Source organism: Anopheles nili, chromosome 2 (genome assembly GCF_943737925.1).
Source record: "Anopheles nili chromosome 2, idAnoNiliSN_F5_01, whole genome shotgun sequence".
In the NCBI taxonomy this organism is placed as follows: Eukaryota; Metazoa; Arthropoda; class Insecta; order Diptera; family Culicidae; genus Anopheles; species Anopheles nili.
Window position 1 is genome coordinate 22,371,739 of NC_071291.1, and position 24,821 is coordinate 22,396,559.

General features: G+C 52.6%; 2 protein-coding genes across 2 annotated transcripts; one reads left to right on the top strand and one right to left on the bottom strand.

Annotated features, from left to right (window-relative positions):
- Window positions 1-2,188: 2,188 nt before the first annotated feature.
- LOC128731766 (cadherin-23) lies at window positions 2,189-8,715 on the top strand. Its single transcript, XM_053824907.1, has 13 exons — window positions 2,189-2,950; window positions 3,018-3,153; window positions 3,222-3,421; window positions 3,499-5,157; window positions 5,247-5,840; window positions 5,911-6,068; window positions 6,135-6,534; window positions 6,611-7,096; window positions 7,157-7,393; window positions 7,458-7,780; window positions 7,849-8,047; window positions 8,114-8,309; window positions 8,384-8,715. Exons 1-13 carry the CDS (start codon window positions 2,189-2,191, stop codon window positions 8,713-8,715), a joined length of 5,682 nt encoding a protein of 1,893 aa, XP_053680882.1.
- Window positions 8,716-10,338: 1,623 nt separating this feature from the next.
- Window positions 10,339-18,427, bottom strand: LOC128732022 (tachykinin-like peptides receptor 99D). The gene is made up of 9 exons (XM_053825184.1): window positions 18,219-18,427; window positions 15,163-15,323; window positions 14,849-15,023; window positions 11,741-11,941; window positions 11,478-11,628; window positions 10,903-11,099; window positions 10,651-10,793; window positions 10,510-10,572; window positions 10,339-10,451 (listed from the first exon to the last, which is right to left on the bottom strand). Exons 1-9 carry the CDS (start codon window positions 18,425-18,427, stop codon window positions 10,339-10,341), a joined length of 1,413 nt encoding a protein of 470 aa, XP_053681159.1.
- Window positions 18,428-24,821: the final 6,394 nt, after the last annotated feature.

Consider the following 24,821-nt stretch of genomic DNA (forward strand, 5'->3'; position numbering starts at 1 on the left):
AGAAAAAACATTTCGCGTGACTTTTCCCAACGTAAACGCATCTTTGTTTCCATTTTGAAGTGATAAGAACGCGACCATAAAGCAACATGAAATACATTAGCATGTGAAAGGCACTGACAGATGTTTCGCAAAACATGTTACACTTCACTTTGTTTAAGCTGTGGTGCTTAAAACGGCTTTTCACATTCAATTCCCAATGCAGAGGAGGAAAATTGTCGCCGGTGCGATGATGCAATGCTGTATGTGTGCGAGCGGGCGCGTTGTCATGCGGAAAAATCACCACCAGGTCCTCTCGAATCGCTAGGATAGCGTTGTCGTTGGAATGGAGCGATACGGAAAAATAAAAACACTACTTCCATGCTGCTAGTGAGACTCATATAACGAGAAAAAACTACAAAACACGACCTTCGGTGCCATGCGGAGCGCTGTTTTACTGCGGATGTTACTGCATGGTCGGGCTTAACGAACGACTTTCCACTCGTGTTTGGTGTTATCATGATGCGGCTGGCTGTTTTTCCTCCCCTAGCCAGTGACGATCCGGAAGTTACGAAAAAAAAAAACACCGCGCTTCCTAGTTTATGACCGAATGTCGCGTGTGCAAAAAACAACGTGCGGGAAGATTCTATTTCTGCAGTCCTCGGTTCACCTTGGCAACTGTTTTTTCCATTTCATTTGGCACTCGAATAGGGGAAATTGGGAAATCATTGCTTCATCTGATTTTTTAGCATAATCCGACATGCAATAAAGACGACCATGACAGGTCAGGACTCGTGTACGGCGTCGTGCTCTCGATGACAGTTGCACTGATATGTTTCGGCAGTTGGAATCAATTTTTACAATTTGGCAGGTTTCCTCAGCCACGCCATATCTGATCAAGCTTATGTAACCGTCGTTTTAGTCTATCGAATGCTTTCGATGAATCGGCACGGGCGACATAGAGAGAGAGAGAGAGTTAAATGTATACAAAGCTAATCAAATTTGTTCCCAATTAACTGATGGGTCGATACAACAAACGGCCCATAAGCGTGCCAATGAAGATTGCATCTCAAGTGGCATACTACATGTGCGAATGGACGAAGGTAAACGGAGCGAAGGAATCGGTTACATCGCGCTGACCACAACGATCGGCCCGTTGGTGCACGATTACAATCATGTGGGAAAACGCTACGCCCTCGGGCGGGCAAAGAACGCCAGAGAATGGTACTTTTCACATAAGTAGACAATTACGGGCTAGAAGCATGATTCTTATCGCTCGTCCCGAACTCGTGGCCGGGCGCAAGATGGTGCCCGATGGTTCGCCTCATTGTCTTGCGACCGTGAAGTGTGTACGGTTCCGCGCGCGTCGCTTTTTCCCTGCCGATTTTCCTCGCGAAGAACAATTACGCGAGCCTCACACCGACGGGGCCGATGGGGCGCGTGGCGCGAGGTTTACTTGCGGGAAATAAGCAAACATGAACTATCTCTGATCTTGAACTAAATTTCTCCGACGGGTTGCAACTAACGCGCCCGCTTTGTTCGCGAAACTTTGTGCCAGCAAGCGCGACGCTGAGGGCAGGAATTGCTGGTGGGTTGAAAAGTTTTCGCGCCAGTTCGTCGGTGTGTTCTCGAGTTTCCCGGCACCTTCGCCGCGTTGAGGATTCAATCGTATGATGCTTGCGTCCGCAATGCGGCGCGTTGTTTAAGATGCTCTTACTGCTCGTCTTGTTCTACAGTAGCTGTTCCGGGAATGGGCAAGCTCCATTTTGCAGGTTTCCCGGTCGTTCCGGTCTCGAGGGCGTACGGGTTGAGGTTTAATGAAATGTAGGAACAATGTTGAAAGAATCATCAGGTTTCACAAGCCTCATAGAGCCCCGGCGGAGTTTTCTAGTCAATTCAATTGTAAAAAACTGTTTGCACCCATGAAGGTGCGAACTTCGAAATGATTGTGGAATGGAAACTTATTCTTGGTTGTATATATGTAACTCCTTTTTGAGTATGCGAGATGATCCAAGTGAGCTATTTTTTTTTTCATAACATACAGCGTACTCAATATTTTGAATATTAGGAAAAGCTTTTTTCATAATCGACTCTGCCAACACCCTTGCATGAAGGTAGCTCTAACGCATTGAACTTGGAAAATTTTTAAACTCATTGCAGGAAAGGTTTTATTTCGCTTCATGCCTCAACGCAGCCTTCTACGACTCTCGATATGAAACAAAACCGTTTAACCGATAAGCTGGAAATGGAAATACTCAAACGTACCGTTTGTCGGCTTAAAACCGCTCGCCGTGCCTGGCGAACCAGCCATCACCTACTCCTGCAGATTGTTGTCTTACTGAGCGTTTGCCTGCCACTGGTAAGCTGCAATCGCGCACCGGTGTTCCTCATAGACGATCACGCCGAGATTGTAATTCGGTTGAAGGAGTTTCCCGAGACACCGGTCGGTACGCTCATTTATCGGTTGCGCGGTTACGACGCGGATGGTGATCCACTCACGTTCGGTGTGCAGAAAAGCGCCGACAGCCACATCATAAGACTGAAACAGAACGCCTCGAGTGAGGCGTACATCTACCTCAACACCGAGCTGGACCGCGAGGCTCGCGAGGAGTACACCCTAATTCTAACACTCACCGACGGGCGGCTGGGTGAGGGTAACTTTGTGACGCAGAGTTTCCTGCTGCTGGTGGAGGACATCAACGACAACGAGCCAATCTTTAAACCGTTCGCTTCGGTGCTGGAGGTGGCCGAAGACAGCCCTCCAGGTATCCTGACGACGCTTGAGGCTGTGGATAAGGACGAGGGCGCTTACGGACAGGTGGTCTACTATCTGCAGGGTTTGTCCGAGGAAGCGAATGTGTTCTCGATTACGACCGCGAATGGGAAAGGCGTTGTCCGGTTGGCTAGAGCACTGGATTACGAGAGACAGCACTTCTACCACATCAACGTGTTGGCAGTTGATCGAGCAATACAGGTACATCTCGGTGGGGAATGTTTTGCTGGAAGGATTTTTTGATAACAACCATTTTGTACAAGCGTAGGGAAGGATCAACACCGGAACGGCGGCACTGTTGGTGAGGGTGAAGGATGTTGAAGATCAACCACCGGAGTTCTTGGTGACACAACCGGTCGTGAGGGTTCCAGAAGATGCCCCTGTAGGTTCGGAAGTGATGCGCGGTAAGGACGAATGCGTTCAACAGCAAACGTTGTGAGGAACTACAGAGTTTCTTTCTGTCTATGTTTAGTGAAAGCCGTCGATGGTGATAGAGGCATCAACAACCGTATCATCTACGGCATATCGAACAACGGCAGTGAGCTGTTTGAAATCGACCGTACGAAGGGTTCATTAAGGACGAAGCACAAGCTCGACCGGGAGGACCCAGACAATCCCATCAATGGGGCGTTTATTCTGGAAGTCGTCGCCACCGAAGAAAGCAAGCAACAGGTAAGCGTTACAGCGTGAATTCCGTGGGTATTATGTAGCAAACGTTACACTTTTCGTGTGGGTCTTTCACCAATCAGCCCGCACCTTCTGCTACGATGGAAATCACGGTCATCGTGACGGATGTAAACGATGAAGTACCTCGCTTTCGGAACATCGCGTACGAGTGTGAGATTAGTGAGAACGCACAGGAGAATACCCTGGCCACGTTCGTGGACGGCAGCGTCAACGAGGTGTTCGATTACGATCAAGGCAAGAACGGTACCTTTCGGTTGACTCTTCAGCCTCCCAGCGACATCTTCGAGGTGATCCCCAAGCGGGCCATCAACGAGGCCAAATTTGGCTTAAGGGTGAAAGACCCAACCCAACTCGACTTCGAGCGCATCCGCGAGTTAACACTCACCGTGGTAGCGAGTGAGATCGAGTCGGCAGGACGCACCAGTACGGCGCAGGTTCGCGTGCAGGTACTCGACCAGAACGACAACTTCCCGGAATTTCTTCAGCCTGTCTACGAGATTGACGTACCGGAGAATGTGACAACCGGCACGGCATTGGTGCAGATTCAGGCGACCGACGGTGACTCGGGTGCGTACGGAACCGAAGGTATTCGCTACACCAACCTGACCGGCAGCATCTCTAGCTCGCTGTATCTCGACCCACTCACGGGAATCATCACGATCACGTCCACTGAGCCACCTGTGTTCGATCGGGAGATTGTCCAAAAACACTATCTCTCGGTGGAAGCCCGCGATAATGGTGGCCGAGGAAATCGGAACACGGTACCACTCGTACTCACGCTGCTCGATGTGAACGACAATGCGCCCATGTTCGTCCAAAAGGCGTACGAGGTTCGGCTGAAGGAGAACGCGTTCGAGTTCGAGTCCCCGGTTGTGGTGGAGGCTCGTGATCTCGACCTGGAGGGATCACCGAACAGCGCCATCCAGTACCGATTACTGAGCACCAGCAATTCGGAGTACTTCCAGCTGGACCGCAAAACAGGCCGCTTGGCGGTTCGGGAAGCTGTAGACTTTGAGCGGCTAGAGGGCGCTGGTAGCGACACACGCATCATATCGCTCACGGTGGAGGCCGCCGACAGTGGTTCACCCGCGATGACGGCTCAGGTCGTAGTGACGGTGTACGTGCAGGATGTGAACGATTACGCACCGGTGTTCCTGGAGGCACAGTACGCCATTGTGATCCCGGAGGACACGCCTAGCGGGTTGCCGGTGTTGCGTGTGACTGCGATGGACAGTGACGGTTCGTTCCCGAACAATCTCGTGACCTACCGGATACAGCAGGGTGCGGACGGTCGATTTGTGATTGGAGCCTCGACCGGTGAGATATCCATTACACATGGTGCGTCTCTCGATCCGAATCTGGTCGCGCCAGATGAACTGGGGTCTGGGTCTAGCTACGAGTTAGAGGTGATAGCAACCGATGGGGGCAACGGCGATCAACAGCTGCAGGGTTCGTGCATGGTCAACATCACTGTTACGGATGTGAACAACAAACCGCCGTACTTCGTCGGTCCTACGGCTGTGGCCGTGCGCGAGAACACACCCGTAGGTACCGAGGTGTACCGGCTGATGGCAAACGACCCGGATGATGGCGCCATGTTGCGGTTCTACATTGACCGTAGTCTGTCAGAGGCCAAAACCGAGGAAGGCGCACTGGTAAAGCTGGACGATTACGACTTTGTGGCGGCCTTCATTCTCAATGAAACGAATGGATTGCTTAAGGTAGGTCTTTTCGTGGGCTTGGTTGGTTTTTTGAAAGGGATGCAGTCAGCGTGTGAGGTGAGGTGTTACATTGAACCATTCTCCGGCAGATAGCGAAGCTGTTAGACCGCGAGAAGATCTCCGAAATCAAGCTTGCCTGCGTTGTGGAGGACGTGGCGGCCGAACGTGGCGATCAGATGGCCAGTGCGACGTTGAAGGTAACCATACTCGACGAGAACGACAACAACCCAAAGTTCCGCAAGCCATTCTACAAGCACTCGATCGCCGAAAACAGTCAATACGGAGTGACCGTTTGCACCGTGGTGGCAGAGGACGCCGACCAAAACAAGACCGTCAAGTACAGTCTCGAGGGCGACAAGGCCGTTCTGGAGCTGCTACACGTGGACGACGAGACAGGCGAGATTGTAGTGCGCAACCGGATCGATCACGAAGAGTTCGGTTGGTTGAACTTCTCGGTACGTGCTGCGGACACTGGCAGTCCTCCGAGAGCGTCCTTCGTGGAGGTGTTCGTACAGGTACTGGACGAGAATGACAACAACCCGTACTTTGTGGATAGCGTCAGTGACTTCTACGTCTCGGAGAATGCTTCCATCGGGACGGAGATTGCTGCCATCCTGGCGAAGGACATGGATTCGGGTGATTTCGGACGCATCACGTACATCTTGGATCGTGTTAGTGCGAAGGTATGATTGATACGGTGGGACCAATTTTTCGCTTTTTTGAATCCTTGCTCCTGTTGGTCTGGATTAACAGGAAAAGTTCAGCATCGACGCGGAAAAAGGCATCCTGAAGGTGGCGGGTGCGCTGGACCGCGAAGAGACGGCTGAGTACATGATGGCAGTCGAAGCCTGGGACAACTACCCGTACGGATACCTCAATGGGGAGAGCCGGAATGCCTTCAAGCATATTCTGTAAGCACGAGCTGTGATGCAGGTCGTAGGTTTGTTGGATAATGTTTTGCATTCTCTAAACACTAGCGTTCACGTACTGGACGATAACGATAACGTACCTGTCATCCAGAAGCCTTCCGGGTGCAGCATGATCACGGAATACCACAATATCAACGACCCCATCGTAAAGGTGCGGGCGACGGACGCGGACGATCCATCGCACGGGAATGGCCAACTGAGCTTCGACATCAGTGACGCTTCTGGAATCTTTTACGTCCAGCAGGTGTCCGCGCAGTACGCCGAGATATACTCCCGAGGACCGCTGAAGAACCTGCACGGTAACTACACACTGGAGCTGATCGTGAGCGATCTCGGTAGCGTTCCCAATACCGCACGAGCGATGGTTGGGATTTGCGTCACCGATTTCAATGACCACGCGCCGGTGTTCGTCGTCCCAAGCGGAAACACCACGGTAAAGGTGTTTGAGGTCAGTAAGCAGCGAGTTATAGAAGAATGAGTAATTCGCTTAAGGCTCTATTTGTTGCTTTTGCTTTCCACCCAAGAACACAACCATCGGGAAGCCGTTCTTCCAGGTGCATGCATACGACGAGGATGTTGGCGAGAATGCGATAGTCCGCTATCGATTGAAAATGGACACCTCGGGCAACTACCGGAAGTTTTCCATCGACAAGGAGACGGGTGAGCTGAGTGTGGCAGCGCCGCTCGACCGTGAGCAGCAGATGATCTACGATCTGCGGATTGAGGCGTACGATCAGGGCGTTCCAACACCGCTCAGCAGTAGTGTCGATCTGATCGTGTACGTGCGAGATGTAAACGACAATCTGCCCCAGTTTCTGCTCAAGGAGATAAGTCTCAATTTTACCGAGCATACGACACCTGGCGTGGAGCGGATACGCTTGCCGGACACAGTTGACCAGGACTATCTCGATCCTCTGGAAGGACCAGCGTCGTCAGTGGTGTGCTATTACATCGTGCAGGGGAATGATGCCGAACACTTCGGGCTGGATCCGGTTACGCATGACCTGACGGTAGGACCGCTTTGATGGAAGTATGTCGTGTTAAGTTAATAAGTTGTTCGTGTGTTTCAGGTTGAGAAGGAATTAGATCGCGAGCAGATGGCTCTCTTCAGGTTGAACATCCAAGCTTCAGAGGATTGCACCAACATCAACCGCTCCTTGGAAATGAGCGGACATCCCGGCAATCTATTGAAAGCCACGGTCTACGTAAACGACATCAACGATAATTCGCCAGTGTTTGAGTCGAAAATATTCACCGGAGGCATCTCAACGTCGTCTCAGTTCGGTGCCACTATTCTTCGGCTAAAGGTAAGTGAGAAAATTGGGTTCAGGATGACAAAATTGATTTAATGGGTCACTCTCGTTTGAGTAGGCCAACGACGCGGATGATGGGTTGAATGGGCTAGTGAGGTACTACCGACACGGTGAAGTACGGAAAACACTCGCCGAGGGCCTCGACGATCTGCGACATGATCCGTTTCTGGTGGACGCGGAAACTGGCAACGTGCTGTTGAACTTCTTCCCCCAGAAGTCCATGCGGGGATACTTTGACTTCCCGGTGACGGCGAACGATTCGTACGGCTGTCATGATCGCGCGCACGTGTTCATCTACCTCATCCGCGAAGACCAGCGAGTGAAGTTCATTCTGCGCCAACGCCCGTCGGAGATCCGGCACAACATCCAGAGTTTCCGGGAGTACGTATTTAAAGGCAGAAGTTCTAGATCCAAGAGGTGGTTCGGGTTTTTAATCATAACTCTTACAGGATATTGAGCAATGTGAGTGGATGCATCGTTAACATCGACGAAATACGGTTGCACGAGAACCCGGATGGTTCAGTCGATCGGACGAAGAGCGACATGTTCATGCATCTGGTGGACCAAAAGAACAACTCCGTCCTGGAAGTGCATCAGGTGTTGCAGCTGCTGGACAAACACGTCGAGAAGCTTGACCGGTTGTTTAAGGTAGGTGACGTCCTCGTCGAGCGTTATTTTCAGAGCGTTAACGGAGTTTGGATTGCACCTTTGCAGGAATTCAACGTCCTGGATACACAGGCGTCTGAGCTAGTGCAGACGCACGAAATCGACGAGCTGTCGGTGAACATCATTTGGTTGTTTGTGACGAACATCATTCTGGGAGCGATTCTCATAGTCGTGATCGGGCTTTCAGTGTCGCAGCGATTATCCTACCGGAGGCGTCTCAGAGCGGCCAAAATAGCCGCATACGGTAAGTAGACGTCGTCTTGTCTTCGCGAAACACAGCTAGATCAGCAGACGGTACTTTGCTTTTTCGTCCTTCAGGCACCTCAGGACCCAGCCGGATGTACCAAGAGGTGCTCGGGGCCGTACCCAACACCAACAAACACAGCGTGAAGGGCAGCAATCCAATCTGGATGAGCAGTGGCAGTCCGGAGGGCGAATGGATGAAGGACGAGTTCGACAAGTGCAAGGACGCGATCGATGCCCAGTACGAGCGGTCGCTCAGTTCAGGGTTCTTCATCGACAACTGCCTGCAGTACGAAGCGCGTAAAGCCGCCAGCGGACCGGAGGCGAACAACGCCGCCAACTATCAGATCAAACGTGGCAGCGAGACGGCACTGTGTGCACGAAATCTAGAAACGACCGAGCTGTAAATAGTCGCCTGTACATAAACCCGCTTTCTGGTGGGTGATTTTTTTTTTACAATAAAACCCGAAACCTACCAATCAAACGCACGCCATCGCTCCTTTTACTTGCGCTCCAATTAGCAACCTATTAGCCGGGCGAAAGTTTTAATTGATACTCACCATGGTAACATAGCGCGGTCGTTTGATTAGCTGAGACTCGTCATGGGCAGCCTTCGGATGACGGGAGTGGGCCAATAACAAGAAGTACAACATCATGCCTCTTCCGAACATCGATATCGACATACAGGCGAACAGCCACAAATAGGGTTTATTACCGGTTGCTGTTGTTGTTGCGTGAATATATCCTTCTTCAACCAGCTCCGTCACAAGCCAACGTTTCAGTTGCCCTTTGGCATAACACAAACACACTCACACACATGAGCCCGTCCTTGCGACAGGCTGCAACATTTAGTCCTTATTCCCGCCGAACGCCTCACTCCATCGTTAAACTCGCCGCTCGAGCACACGGTGGAAGCGAAGGGCCGGAGAGAGCTTACTTCGTAACGCTTAACGATTAAATTGGTCCTTTGACTCGTGTCTATTGTTTGTGGCTGTTTGGCAGCCAAAACCTCACACCAATGGCCACGCACCGGCTACGGGCGGGCAGCCTTACCAGTGCCGGTACGACACCGTTTCGCACTTATCGTGATTAATGGAGTCAAATCTAAATCTTGGCCGATTCAATCGGTCGCCGATTTACGGGCTTCCCCCGGTTCGGCTGGTCGTCCATTTAATTTCCCGACTGCAAAGCGAACACCGGCGCGTGATGGAGAGCCCTTCGGGAAGGGAGGTTGTGGAATTGAGGGAGAGAGAAAAAAAACACTATGGCGTAACGTGGGCAAGGATGCCGAATTCGTACCTCAGTGCTGGAAATGGTCGCTTGTTTTTTGGAAGGTCGACCAAAGATAACCCGAACAAACCCTCGCCGGTTTTCTCGCGCTGGCTATAAATAAGAGCCCGCCATGCCGTTAATCAGCTTAACAGTACAGTTTTTCCTCCCGACTGACCCATTCCGGAGCGCTCCATTCTGGAGGATCTCATTCCGGAGGAAAATGGAACGTTGGCAGGAATTTTACCGGTGTCCTCGTTTTTCTTTTTCTCGGCTCGTTCGTCCTGCATCAGGTTAGCTCGTTCGTCGGTTGCTTGATCCGTGCCTCCGAGAGCGCTTTCCCAGACACACTGCGCGCTAATCGGAGTCGTCATCGTTGTGGCGGTGTTTCTGCCTCGCTGACGCGCCAACGGACGAAGGGGCAAAATTAATTTGCGTGCTTTCCATCTCGTCTTGCCAGCATAATCGGCTAGCCCGTGTAAGCCGCATCATGAAACACACGGCCACCGGGGAGAAGAGTTTTCCAATTTTACCCAAAAATCCTTCGCGTAGCTCCACTCCACGGAGCTGTGGAGTGGGGATTAAAGGATTTCACCGGACTCGGGTCCATCTCTGGCACCACCCAACGACGGGTGTCATAACGGGAGAAATTCCAACGTCACCGGCATGCCAACACGTCACATTTACAGAGCCTCCTCCGGTGGTTGGCGGGATGTCGTCGTTCTGCGGCTCCTGCCCGAGTTGGCCAGCTCCTGCAGCTGCTAGTCCTTGGTCACCCGTGGGTGCACCGCATCGGGTACCGTGCAGGACAGACTGGTGGTTTGCTGGTTTAGTTGACCGGCAGTCGCCAGTGTGTTCACGCGCCGCATCGGTCCTGTAAAGTCCGGAATTAGGAACGCTACGGTGGTGAAGTTTAACCGATTAGCCTTTACCTTGCCATTTCCGATGCCCCGTCGGTGACTGGGAGCCATTGTACAGGAAGGATCGCTCAGTGTCTGAAACGAGAGAGAGAGAGAGAGAGCAAGAAGGAAATTAACATTGACCGAATGCTGTTCCCCGTTTAGGAAGCATACCGTTTCGGACTATTCGTAGGTGATCCGGCGAACCTGAGCAGGAATATCGGGACGTTCCAGTGCGCCGGTGGCTACTGGCGCTGTCTGGCATGACGCGCACGAACGGGCAGCAGCGAAAGAATTGCTGGAATCCACGCCGGAACCTGCCCGGGAAAGTCGTAAGCGAAGTGAGTGAGCAAACAGAAAGGAAAATGCGCACACGAAAGGACGGTTTAAATTGCAATTGCTAAAAAGCCCTGCGCCCTCGCGTACCGTGAGTTCATCCAGCAGTAGATGATGGGATTGTACATCGAGTTGCTCATCGCGAGCCAGTAGATGGCGAGGTACACGTCCTGGATGTAGGGTTTCTTCGTCAGCTCCGGGTAGTACGACGTGAGAATGAAGTAGATTTGGAACGGCAGCCAGCACACGGCGAAGATTATCACCACAATAATCATCATCTTAACGACCTGGTTCATTGGGGTGGGCGAGTGCAATAAAATACGACATTAGTTTTCCCCGAGCGGGCTAATGAGTTGCCGTTGCTGGCTTGCTTTTTCCATTCCATCCGTTCTCGCATCCTTCTCGTTCATCCATTTCCCTCCGGGGACGCTACCGGCCGGACGGCTTGCTTTTCGGGCGCTTTATGGCAAGCCATTTCCGCTCACCACGAAGGGCAGCGTTAAACGGTCGGTGGATCGTTTTGATGAAAAGTTCAATCATTAGATACCGCGAATTTCCCGAGCCGTGGGTGGGCGCCCAAAAACTTTGCCCGCCTCCGGTTAGGCGTCCCCGAGGGAAATTGCGATCTGCAAAAGGGATGCGTTTGCGGGCCTACCCGAACCTACCCGGCGCTTGCTTTTGATGTTGTCCAGCTGCCGCTGGGTGCACTCGCCGATGCTTTTCGAGCCCCACAGCTCCCGGCCGACCCGGGCGTACGTGTACGTCATCGAACCGATCGGCAGGAAGTAGGTTAGGAACATGAACACGATGTTGTACCTGTCAGCAGCGTGGTTGAAGCGAAACCGAAAGTCCCGAAAGTCCCCGTTGCAATTAGCCACGTGTGGTTGCGATAGGTGGGGGATATCGACGGGTATACCACCATACTTACACGTACTCCTGCCGCGAGTGATTCGACGGACCGTCGGGCCATTCGGGGTAGCACAGGATGTGGCCATCCATGGAGTAGGTCGTGAAGAAGAGCAACATCGGGCAGGAGATGATCGTACCGACGATCCAGATGCCAGCCGCAACGCACAGGGTGGCCTTCTTGCCCATGCGGGGCTTCAGTGGGTTCATGATGGCCACGTACCTGTGAACCAGGGGTTGAGAAGAAGCACGACGCCGTGCAGAACGTCTGTAGTGAGCGGTTCTGGTTTTGACTTCAAACGGATCGTACGGTAGACCGCTGGGCTGCTGGGATTACTCCGCCTGGCGCTATGCTGGCTTTGGACTTGCGGAAAGGTGCTTACATACCCACACACGCGCACACGTGCACATACACACACACACACACACCCACTTGTTAACTCGCATCCGGGTGCCCAAAGTGGCTGCCCGTTTTGGGACCGAAGCGAGCCATTAAATTAATACAAACGCATTAGTGCCACTGGTTGGGATTTTCCCGAGTGATTTAATCATCCGTACTCGGCACCGAAGCGCCAGGATACATCCGGTGGGCGCTTCCGAGTGCTTTTAGCTGCCAGCAAAACCAGATCCAGGATCCGTGGTGTTCTAGTTTTCTCAACAAAAAAAGAAAGAAAAAAGAAACGATGCACCACTTTGCGCCCGGCACTTCGGGCTACGCGGAAGAAACCAACCAGCAAACTAATAATTGTGCATCCATTTGCCCGGTGTTGATGCTGATGCAACGTTGGGGTTGGTCCTCGTCATAATTGTTCTAATTAAATATTCATCGCTCGAGCAGCGCCTCGAGGCGGGCTCGCTGTTCGGTCCCGGAATGGCGAGCGCGCGCTCGAGGCGCTTTTGAATAATTTATTACTTGAGCGTTAGTTTTTCGGCGCTAGCAAGCATAAATGGTGTGCCGATCGTCGGAGTCCTCTTTTCGTCCCTCGGGAGGGGGGGATTGGGCCAAGCCCATAGCCGGGAACAAGGATATTCGGCCGGCACTTGGTCGGGTTCGTTTTGATAATTTATTTGAAGCACCCTTCGGTAACCTTTAATTCCGTCCTGGCGTTTTCCCCCGTGCGACGAGTGCGATAAAGATAAGATTTATGGAGCCTGGGTCACGGACTCAGCGCCAGAGTGTGAAAGGTGCTGGAGACGGGTTGCTGTACCCGCCGCAGGATATTTGATCCTGCGAGTGAAAGACAGCTTTGGCTTAGGTTAATGGTCAATTAAGGAATAGTTTGCATACGCGCTCGCTCTGCCGCTCGTGTGCATTTATTAACGGCAATGAGGAGCTTCGCGGCCATGTGGCAAAATGGCTGTATGAGAAATTAATGAGGGGAAGGATTAAGTGTTTCCACGTGGGCCCGTGCGAGGAACCGCAGCTTAACATTTCACGTCAGATGACGGGCGATAAACCATGACGGGCATTTTTGAAAACCCCGCCTGAGGAAATATTCAGCCCCACATTATTCAAACCTCCACAAGCACCGTCACCGATGTGACACAATAAAGCCCGGAAGTTGAGCACCACTGGCGCAAGTAAAAATGGCGAATTTAAATCGGTTAATAAGGCAGTGAATTTGGGTACTTTTAGCGCAATCATGATGAAGCTGGAAGAGGATGCGATAAACGCTTCCAGCAGTGGCAAGCATCTAGAGTGCGATAAATCAGCCTCGTGAAATATTCCCCAACAAGCCCTTAAACCGAAGCTAACCGATGATTTACGCAACCACACGCTACACGCCCGGAAATCCGGTGCGCACCAAACCGGAGGCAGCACTTCATGAAACTTCCACACATCGTCCCATCGACCCAATGGGTGGTGGGGTTGGAATGATGAAAAATTAAAATAAAAAAGCACCCAAACTTTGGCGAATGGCTGGTGTCACGTTCGGTCCAAATTAAATCTAGCTCCATCGCTCCAGCCCAAACAGGGCGCTCGAGCCACACATGCCGAGTAAGGGCCATCAAATGCTACTCAACCGATTCATCTAATCACCGCGAGCAGCAAAGAGGGCAGCGAGCGAGGATGCTCGTCCAAATTCCCCCGGCCAGTCGCCCGGATATCGGAGTGAAATATGAGAAACAATAGATCGCGGCGAAATACGCCGAAATAAGTGCTAAGCACACCCTAACCATCGCAAAGCTCGCATTTACAGATTGCCCTCCGCTCACTCACACGGTGGGAATGTTTATCGCTGACCCTGAACTCCACTCCCACGGGGCGGGAAAGTCCCTTTTTCCTGTTTCCTTCTCTGACGGCCGCATCGAGCGAGCGCATGAATGGCTGACTGCCGAACAGCCGAACGAAACGGGCCGCATCTCGTTGGCTTGTCTATCTCTGACTGGTTGTTTGTTTTTTCGCCTTCAACCCTCCTGCCGTCGGCGTATGCAAAATCGCTTTTAAAGCTCGCCTTTAAGCACTTAAGACCTCTCCCCCTTCGAGCGGGCGGTGGTGAGTAGATTTTTCAGCGCCAAGGATAAACACAGTCGTCATCGTGCCCGGGTATGCCCATTATGCTCGGTCGGTTCCGTTTGCAATGCGCGCGCAAAACGTGGTGGGACCGTTTGTTTCGTTGCGCAAACATACGCCACAGCCGCCGGGGCTGGAACGCGTGCTGGCGGTGGCAAAGCGTTGGCGAGCCGTTTTTTTTTATTTTTCAATTTTATCCACCATTTTTGCTCGGTTTCGCTTCGTTTGCATTCGCCGAGGACGTACGTGCGGTGACGCCGACCGGGAGAGTAATGAAGATAAAATGATGAAGTCACGCGGCAACGCGCCAGCGAACGCGCCAGCGAACGCGCCAGCGAACGCGCCAGCGAACGCGCCCCACCGGAATGATGGAATTGGTTTGCCTAGCAAAAATTAAATAAAAATGCGAAAGGGCTCTCCGCTGGCCCGGAAGCCCTCACGCCACTTTGGAGCTGCTCTGGAGCGTTATTTTGCTTGCTTTCTCGCATTCATTTCCACCCGATTGTTGTGCCGGGCGGGAGCGGTTCGTGGATGCGCAACTGCGACTGACAACGGGTGCATCGGACGGATGATAAAATGCACAAAAAGGACCACCCTGTACCACCCTGTACCTACCTGTCTATCGAGATGGCCATCAGCGTGAACACGGACGCGCAGATGCTGAGAATGGCCACGAACTGCGATACCTTGCAGTACATGGTGCCGAACGGCCAGTCCAGGTACAGCATGTAGGTGTAGTTGAAGGTGACGTTCAGCGTGGACACCATCGCGTCCGCTATCGATAAATTAACTGCGGCGAAAGCGCGACCCAAAGGGTGTTGCGAGTGAGTGAGTGAGTGAGGGTGGTTTTGGGAAATGCAAATTGAACCGGCACCGGTGGCGGAAGCGGAAGCGCTACCACAGGCGGTGCCTGCGATCGGGTTACCTACCGAGAAAGTAGTTCGTCACCGTGCGCATCCGCTTGTGGGACAGGACGATCCACACCACGATCAGATTACCGACGGTGGCCGTAATGACGATGCCCGCGAACAGGACGTTCCACACGACCAGTCGCCACACGGGCAGCATCGAGAAGAAGTCCTTTATTTGCCTGTTTTGTTGCGTAGAGAAAGAGCAAAAGAGAGAGAGAGAGAGAGAGAGAAAGAGAGAGAGAGAGAAAAGGCGAGATGACCATTAGAATCGGGGGCAAAACGGACGCAACCTTGCGCCAAATGTTTGCGAAATGAATTAATTAAATTTGATCGGAATACATCATCATAATGCCGCGGTGGAGTGGAACAGGATGACGGCAAAAATCATGACTAGCGAACGAAATGCGCCACCTTTCGCATTGCCACCGGATGCACAATGAAGCTGGGAGCAAACGAGACACGTAGTTAAATATTATTCTCCGTTCAAATTGGGTTTTCACGTTGCTATTTTCTTTTTTTACTGCTTTACATCGTCCCATTAGACAGTCTGCCGGTTTCCTGCTGTCCAGCGATTTGCTCACATTTTGTAATGATGCTTCCACTGCGATCGGATGATGGAGTGGCACCGACATGCGGTCCGGTGTGTCAAAAATCAATCAAACTGGTCTGTTCGGTCATGGAAAAGTTCCTAAAATAATTCCCCCTCATGCTGTGCGGTGTGTTTTGAGCATCCGTAATCAACAAAGGGGTGCTCCCTGGAGCCCAATGCAAAATTTTGCCCCCTTTTCATGTTGCGGCTTATGACCGTGGGAGGAAAGCAATCGAAAACTTTCTCTGTGAAGTTGCGATACAGTGGCCGTGATGTAAATGGAGCCAACCCCTTCGAGGCTTGGAGTGGAGTTTTAACCGTCGAGTTTCGAAACCGGCCACTGTGTAGGGAAGAAATGAATGAAAAGAACCGGTTTCCGGTGGGCATTCCAAGACTTGTGGCGTTGTTTGGTCGAATCGTTCTTCTTTATCCGGGAAATTCCTGAATTCCGCAACGTGCGCGCCTAAATGTATGCAAAACGAGTACCAAAAGCACCATCTAACACGCAACGTGCCGTACGCGGTTGGTTGCTTGCAAAATCGCACCCCCGATACGGTGCAAAAGCTGATTCAATTTGTTTGCGCTCGTTACGTCAACAACGGGGCCGTCACTGAGCGCCACTACAGGATAATCCTACCGGTGGGAAAACAAAATCACTACACGATAGCGGCACTGGTTTCGTGCGGCACTCGATGGTAGGAAAACTGCAAAAACGACCGAGCACGAACGCTGTTTGAAGCGCATAAGAAGGATAAGGACTCCGGAAATGTACGTTTTCCGGACGGGGGTGGAAAATCACTGCCCATGTTGGTTTGGTGCGATTAATTACGCTACATTAATTGTGCCGGGTGGAGTAGTCGGTTGCGTTTAATTGAATACATTCCAATGTATTCCACCCACCCACTCACCCACGGTGTGGAGGCCAAAGTCCGAACAAAAACCACAACCTAGCCCACTCACTAGTCTAGCTGCTGCCCCGCACGCTCGTTGTCGCTTTCATTTTCGGGACAGCCTTTTACCGCTTGGCTCGGCTGAAAGCGTTTGGCCAATTAAGGCGAACTGGAAACGTTCGCATCCATATGCTTACGTTCGCCAGCCGAACTCGGACCAGAGTGTGGGAGCATCGCCCATTTCATCCATTTAGTATTATCTTTTCACAAATGGGTAATCGCCAATGAAATAGTTTGTAATGCGCACTGTTTGGAGCTCGGTGCAAAGTATCTAACATTGGCGCAGACAGTGCCGAATGCCCACAGGAGATCTGCTCTCATGGCTACCGGGGGGTGTGTCGATATGCGATGAAACGCGGCAGAAAGGGCGTCGGTTCCGAACAAGTTGCTCGCGCTGTGTAAATGCACTGTGCAGGTGGAAGCGTATGCATTGCACACATCGTCACACATACATTGCCGGGCATTCCTCTGCATACGCCGAATTCTCATTTGCAGCGATGCAAACGTAAAATGCGCTTGTTCGTTTTCCACCGCACCGTCCACGCCTTCGCTTCCTGCTTGGCATTCTATTCTCGTGCCACGTGCGAGGACTGCCGGATTACGTCTGTCGATTTGAGTTGAAGCGATGAAACACCCACCTTTTCCCGTGCCACATTCCTTGCCCCAAGCAGCAAGGATGTTTTGATGTTTTTCTATGGAGCATCGTTGCCCTCTACTAAGCATTGGGGGCGTTGGTGGCGTAACCCGCCCTCACTGCATGCCACTTGGCGTGGAACAATGGAGGCGCCTGGTAGCGCGTAGCACCCAGCTGGCTGCGTACTGCACCGGGCCAGCGTAACAACCTGCTCTTGTGCCCGGTTTCTCGGCAGCAGCGGGATACCCTTTGTTTGCTTACATTGCACAAGCACCGGCAGCTACCGGTTGGCGCTGCGAGACTGGCTGTTGTGAAGCGTCTTTGCACCGGGAACGCTTCTTCTGAAGCACCGCAGTGCACTTGGGTGCTTGGGCCTCTCGGGGCAGCGTTTAAGCTGTTTGTGAAGCCGTTTTGGGAAAGAATAAAAGCCGTTGAGAAATTGAGCTTAGCCTTGCTAGTTGCTGCCGGCCCTGTAACTGAGGTGGCTTTGGGTTTCCCGGTGAGAGATAAATTAAACAGAAAAAAAAACAGAATATCCTACCAGACCCGGGTGAGATTTTAGTTAGTTTTTTACATTCTTTTTTTTTATCTTCCTCCAGCTTCCTGCCTCTGCTTTATGTTTTTACCTTGCCAAGCCTTAGAACCAGTCGGAATTGATATCGTATATCATACTCTCATGCATGCAGTCAGTGCAACAGCCCGGAAGGAATTGCAGCACGAAGGCACCCGTTTCACTACCCAGCAAACATACACGCTTGTTGGCACAAAAGCACTTAACTCGCCGGAAAGCTGGAAAAATCTCAACCCCTCAGAACCTCCGTTCGTTTCATTCCCTCAGCGTTACGGATCCTGCTGAATGTCAGAATGGCGGAAATGTTACCGTTTCACACGCGGTACGTACACGCTTTTCGTGGTTCCGTTTGGCTCGGGCAGCACGGATAGGCTCGTGGCGGATCCTTCGCTCCAGTCAGTACCGGAAAACGCGGCCTCCAGCTCGGCACTCCAGTTAAAATGCCCCTCAGTACCGGTTCCGTTCACACCGGATGAGCAGCAAACGGTTCCGGCGGCCGTTTTGCTCTCGCCAACCATCAGCGCCGCCATCAGGTCCATGGATCCGTCCGAGTAAAGCTTCAGCGTGCGTGGCCTAAAACGAGAAGCAAAAAAAATCGAAAATAAACTAGCAAACAACAACAAAAAAAATCAACACTCGTCAGGTGATGAAGTCCCGCATTACTTTCATCTCATTTTCGGGCGCGAACAAACACGGCTGGACGGCAAAATATAGTCGTTAAGGAACCCACTCCCGGTGGTGTGGGTTGGAGCTGCAGCAGTTAAATGAAACTATCAGCGATTACGTCCTAATAACCCGAGCCGCCCAACGATAAGGACGGACAGCGGGTGAGATCTGTCGCAGCCGTGGTGTGGGCGGATTGTCATTTACCATTAAAAGTTTGACACTAATTTGGGACCGGATCCGGTGCTCAGGTCTGGCGAAAGCGGATGGGAGGCAATTTCCGGGCTCGAAACCGAGCAACAAATTGCTTGTAAAACAGAACCGATTTTTCCGGGTTCCGCTTTGTGCCGACATTATTACGCTCGTGAGTGCGGTACGCTCCATGCCAAGTGCCCGGCTGGCGTCCTGCCCGGCTGGCGAAGTTTCGTTCGTTACTGCCGGGGACATATTTTCCGGACGGACATCTGGCACCGGGACGTGGCGGGTCCTGGGAGCGCAGAAGCAGCCTTCACCCGCAGTGGTAATAAACTCGAGATAGTGATTCCACCGCAACTCGCAGCTCTCGGTGAACCCCCGGCTCAAGGGATGAATTGAAATTGTCAGCCGCCGATAAAACCGAAACGCAGCAACTCGCTCGAGGGGACGATTAATATTGGGTGGAAAAGCGGCTGCTGAAACAAAAAAGAAGCGAAAACAAAAAAAAAATGCTCCGAGTCGGGGAGGAGAGAAAATAAAACGTTATGGAAAAATGTGCCACTACAGCGCGACTGGGAAACGGGAAACGGGAAACAAACGCGGAAAAGCACACAAGGATGCACGACACAAAGCACAACACGCACGACAGATCAACTTTACTCAGCCCACCCCCTTCTGCCAGATGAATCAATTCATTAGTGCCACCGGGCGGAGAGCTTTTAGGGGTTTGGGCAGAGACTCCTGTTGCTAGCAATTTGTAAGAGTGTCCCAGTTTTCCTCCGCAATCCCGACCGGGACAAGGGCAAGGGCAGGACGGAACGCGTTTGCCCATAGTTCGGCTGTCAATCTACCCGCTCTCCACCACCCCCACTCTCCACCTCCAGGTCTGTGTTGCGAATATCGAATTCAATTCCGGTCGGAGCCAATTTTCTAGACAGGTCATATGTAACACAATTTGTTATTTTTGTTTGGCAAGCGCCCACTTTCGATTTCGGTTCAATCAAGCTGAATATCGCCCCCGTCCGATCAGCAGGTACAGGGGTGAGGGGGAGGGGAAGGAGAAGGAAAGGGGCTGAAGTGACCCTAGCGCTGGGTGGTCGTTCATTTGTGATTCGGTTTTGGCTCATAAACCAGGTCAGCAGGAAAATCGTCCCCGGAAACGGGCGGTTGCTGCGGGCGAAAAGTTTAAGAATTCGATCGCGCTGGCAGTGGAAGTGACACGCGAGGGAAAAGCGGGAAGAGGAATGAGGAAGAAAGTTGGCAACATCGGACACGCTGCTAAGCCTCGGGGGCCCGGAAGGACCAACGGGGTGTCGAACAGTCAGCAGCAGCAGCAATCAAGGCGCCACCAAAGGGCAACCACTGAAGGGCTGCCTCCCAGGGAGAGATGGGGCTAGAAAGGGGGAGGGCAGGGTGGTTTCGCACTTCCAGCGCGTCTTATCGGGCACCCCATCCCCAATGATCCTTTACACGCTTTGTCACACCATATGGCCCGTCAGGACGCGATACACGGAGCCACACGGGCTGTCATTTGGATGAAAATTTATGCGATCTAATGGAATCGCGAGGACCACAGCGAGGGGTGGCTGGATATGGGATGGGATGGGATGGCACGAGCCACGAGGCACCGCCAAGGCGAAGGACACGGCGAGCGTCCGAAGACAAATCGCCCTGACGTCACCGTCGGCGGTTGTGGCGGCGTCGGCTTCGACGGCAAAGAAAAGGACGACGGCGTGCGCCATAGTTCGGCCCAAACCCAAACAAAAGCCTCCCGAAAAGCCCCCGGATGACGATGATTGATGGATATCGATGCGAAACCAACCAACCGACCGATCGAGCGGTGGAGTTCGTTTGCCCGAGCCCTTCCCAGCGCCCGGTGCCAAACCCATCAGGGCCCGGTGCCAGGGCTAGATCAGGGCAACGCCTTCGAATTCGGTGCGAACGACGCCACATTTGCCGAGTTCCGTACTGCCTCCGTTGTCTTTCGATCGAGCACCAGCCTTCCGGGGATGGTGTGAAAAATGCAAACTAGAGCCTCGAACGAGGGCTTGAAGGGCCATATTTCACTGGCGAACCGCACGAGGGAACCGATCGCGGAAAAACGGAAAAGCCTCTCATTGTTCGTGCTGAACTTGAGCTAAATTTTTCCTTGTTCATCTACCGGTGCATGGGGTAGGTGGACCGGGTTGGGGAGGGGCTTCAAGGGCAACCCTTTCATTCTTGGGACGCTTACCCACTCCCACTTGGACCGGATACGGTAGTGCCACTCAATATTGAACTTTTCGCACGGCAAACAATCGTCCCTGTTGTGTGGCAGACACAGGGCGTGGGACGCAAAATATCCTTTCCCGTGTTCTCAAACACGACACACACACACGCGCGCACACACACACATGACGAACATCCCCACACAACTTTATCGAGCGCTGGGGCTGCGGTTTGGTGGCGAACCGTCCATTTGCGCGTGGCCGGGAAGGGTTGATGTTCTCGATAATGTTCAAATTTGTTCAGCAAACTATTCCCTCCCCCGAGGGAGCGATCCGGGTCGTTTTTGGGTTTTGGAGGGAAACAAATATTATAGAAAAATAAAACCTTCCTGCCCGCTTGCCATCTCTATATTACTTCCGCCGGCACACACACACACACACTCGCACGCACTTAAATCGCTTGTTACGGCAAGAGGTTAATGATACCCGTGTTCCGGGAAGCCGCTGGTGAGGTGCCAAGAAAGGTGTGAAAAATGTCCCCCAAAAACCAGCCTCAGAATCGTCGCGTAAGTGAGGTTAAATTACGCACGAAATCGGTGGCGATTCGTTCCGGGTCGGTGTTGGCGCAATTTACTCACCTTTAAGACCGTTTATGGGTCACACGGGTGGCCGTTTATGGGTTGCACCGTGTGCAATAAATCACCTTCCGTGTCCCGTTCGAGTCCGACGGAAGCTCACAGAAGGTTGCTGGGAGACTGGTTGCGGGATGCTGAGTGGCCGTGTGAAGAAAGAGATTAAGAACGGATGGCGCTGATGACGACCGTTCCGCGCTGCATTTGCCAGCCCACGTGGCCCAAGTTCACCAAGGGCCACTCGAGCAAAGAACACGGCCCAACGTATGATGCTCGTAATATTCACACATGTTGCGTTGCGTGGCGTTCGCGGATCACTTTCATCAATGCTCAGCGCAGGACAAAGAAAAACTGCACTCGTGGAAATGTCCCCAAGGTGGCTATCCTTCGCCTCGCTTTTTATTCACACTCTGACACTGCCACACTGATGGTGATAGCCGTCCTAGGACCGCCGGAGAACGTGTTCTCGCTACTCCCGGAGTTACACGCGACGCCGCAAGGATGAAGCGCTTTTTTGTTCCTTTGTTCACCGTCGAACGGAGCTTTGCTGCACTAGTTTCGTTTGGCTTTTTTTTTGTTTTTACCGTTTTCTATTGATTCTCCCCCTCCCAGCAAGGATCCGTTTAAAGATGCACACGGGCCACGTTCACCTCCATGAACTATCACTTTCCGATGCACGGCGCCAAACGAAATGCCACCCAAACGAACGAGGACGAACACGAGAACCGTGACACGCGTGCTCGTGCGGTGGCTGCTGACGCGAAACTGAAGGAGTCCTCGCAGTCGGCCACTCGTTCGGCCAGGCACTCGGGCGTGAAGACGAAGTCGGCCTGGTTCGTCCTCGCTTCCACGTGACCCTTCCGGTCCGCGGTTCGGTTTGTAAACAATGGCCACGAACCCATGGCCACGGATGTCGGCGTCGAAGCGAACGTCTTTTGCTGCCCATCCAGCGACCGTGACTTTGGCACGGCGAGAAGGCACCGATGGTAGGTCCGTGGAGCGGTAATTAATCGCATTGCGCCCTTTCCACCGCCAGTGCCAAGTCTGTAAACACTTACTCATCACATTTATCAATTACGCATAATGGCGCTTGCCGTCGTGGACCATGCGCCTCCATCGCGTTGCTCTGCTGGCGCTTTCTTCGCACGATGTCGCTCTCTCGCTCTCTCGCGCTCACTCCCGGTGTCTCGTGTGGTGGATTGAAAATATTCGAAATGAGACGTCGTTATTCGAGCGGACAGTTTGTCTCACTGGAACGAGCTACGGCTCACTCGTGTGTCGTGTGTGGGCCAAAAGGGGACCAACCGGTGAATGAGCCACGCGTTAATTAATCCCGTATGCACTTCCAAGTACGGCCGCTTCATTTGCACACGTTTTTGTGTGCGTCTTGTGCGCCTTTAGATGCGTGAAGCAAGGGCAAATTTAGAGTGTAATTCATAACAGCTTCCCTGAGCAGGGCAACTCACTTGACGAGCCGCTCGCGCCATGCCGAACACAGCTGCCAGCCGTTCGCGAAGTAGACAGCGTGGGTGGGGAAAAACAAGACTCCTGGGGAACGTGGTGGAAATCGCACAGATGGTTCTTCACATGCTCAACACAACCAGCGTACGTGGGGTTGGCCGTACTAGGGGATGCTGAAACCCAACGACACACGTGTGTGACTGCGTGTGTCCGTGGGTGTCACGGATTTATGGGCTTTGTTGTGGGCGCACGGTGTGGGTCGGCTCGACGATGTGACACTTCCGTTGCGTTGGTGCGTTGTTCTGGCGCGAGGAAGGCATCCTCGTTAGCGGATTACGGCGCGCCAATAATGTGCCCGTTAGCGAAAGGGATGCTGGGAGGTGAGTCCTCAAACAACCGTGTATCGGTTTGTCGCCACACCCAGCAAAGCACCCTTGTTCACGCTCAACACAATGGGAATTTGAGAGGAAGTTGATAAGAGCAAGGAGAAGAAGCAGAAAAAAAAGAAACTCCCGGATTCCAGAGCAAGGCGTTGACTTGCCGAAGGAAATTGCACCCCAGCCAGCTGGAAGATGGTCGAAATTTTCCCTCATACCGGCATGCGGCTGACTATCGCACATGCCGATCGGCAGCAGCCTCTGCTGAGCGCTGAATAACACGTCAATATTGCTTTCGTACCGGCTTATCGGATGAGATAGACGCAATATATATGTAGCGCACATACGGCCAATTTTAAACGCGACGCTTGCGGGCTTACTTTCGCTCTGCTGGCGTTGTTGTTCGCGTTACTGTTGCCCCAGGCCGGTGTTGGCGGCGTTGATCTGAGGCATTGAGTTTTCTCATTTTCACACATCCCTCTCCCGGTTCCCGCTGCTTTCCCTGGCGTGTGTGTGTGTGTGTGGTATGTCCTGCTCACCCCACGAGCGGGCGGAAACGTGAAAGAACTACGGCTTTCAAAAGAAACGCTTCGCTTACGCCACGCTCGGTTGGGCCGACCGACCGAAATGAAAAGAAAACTTGGACAGAAACCACAACCCTTGTTGGAAAACTTTTCCCAAGAAACCCCACAGCGATCCGCCGGCCCGTGGGGTCAGAGAAAAGAAAACCCGTCCACGTAGAAGGAGCGGGTCCCGCGAATGTGCGGCCAGACTCGCGTGCGTGCGTGCGAGCTCGAACACGGATGTCTCCCGCAGCATTGCCTTGGGAGTTGATGCTCTTTTTTTTTAGGGTGCTCTTCGGCTTCGGCGGATGGGCCCACCCGTCGGGCATGCTGTGCGGTCAAGGTGTCCAAATATGAGGTAATATTTGACCATTCCGGCTGCCGGACCAAACCCGGGGTCGGTTTGTTTGCGGTTGGCAAATGGATCGTTCGCCCGATTTATTTTTAGCCCGATACTCAGCCCGCCTCGTTGGTGGGCTAAGACGAGAGTTCGAGAGCTCGGGACAATGGCGGTTGGTGGCCATTGCATGTCCCGGGGGCAACCTTGGGAGGCGTGCGCACATAAGCGTGATGATTGTTTCATCTTTGGCTGATCCATCGATTCGACAACGGGCATGCAGAAAGCACGATCGCACGCCGAACGAGACGAACCTTTGGGATGAAGCCATCAACCCTCAAGGGCACTCGATTGCGTCGGGGTAGGATCGGACTTTTTCCGGGACTTTTCAGCCGTTACCGGTCGGAACTTCTGTATCCCGGTGGGTTACGGCGGTGGAAAATGCGACTCGGTGCGCTGGATCAAAGCATCACCGGTGAAGGCGTGCATTTGACAGGT

Excerpts from the sequence above, each read along its gene's own strand:
- LOC128732022 (XM_053825184.1), bottom strand. The coding sequence starts at position 18,427 with ATGGACCTGATGGCGGCGCTGATGGTTGGCGAGAGCAAAACGGCCGCC. Across the intron at positions 15,024-15,162 it reads GGTGACGAACTACTTTCTCG|TTAATTTATCGATAGCGGAC; the intron begins GTAGGTAACCCG and ends CTTTCGCCGCAG. Across the intron at positions 11,100-11,477 it reads ACATCAAAAGCAAGCGCCGG|GTCGTTAAGATGATGATTAT; the intron begins GTAGGTTCGGGT and ends CCAATGAACCAG.
- LOC128731766 (XM_053824907.1), top strand. The coding sequence starts at position 2,189 with ATGAAACAAAACCGTTTAACCGATAAGCTGGAAATGGAAATACTCAAA. Across the intron at positions 7,781-7,848 it reads AACATCCAGAGTTTCCGGGA|GATATTGAGCAATGTGAGTG; the intron begins GTACGTATTTAA and ends TAACTCTTACAG. Across the intron at positions 8,048-8,113 it reads AGCTTGACCGGTTGTTTAAG|GAATTCAACGTCCTGGATAC; the intron begins GTAGGTGACGTC and ends GCACCTTTGCAG.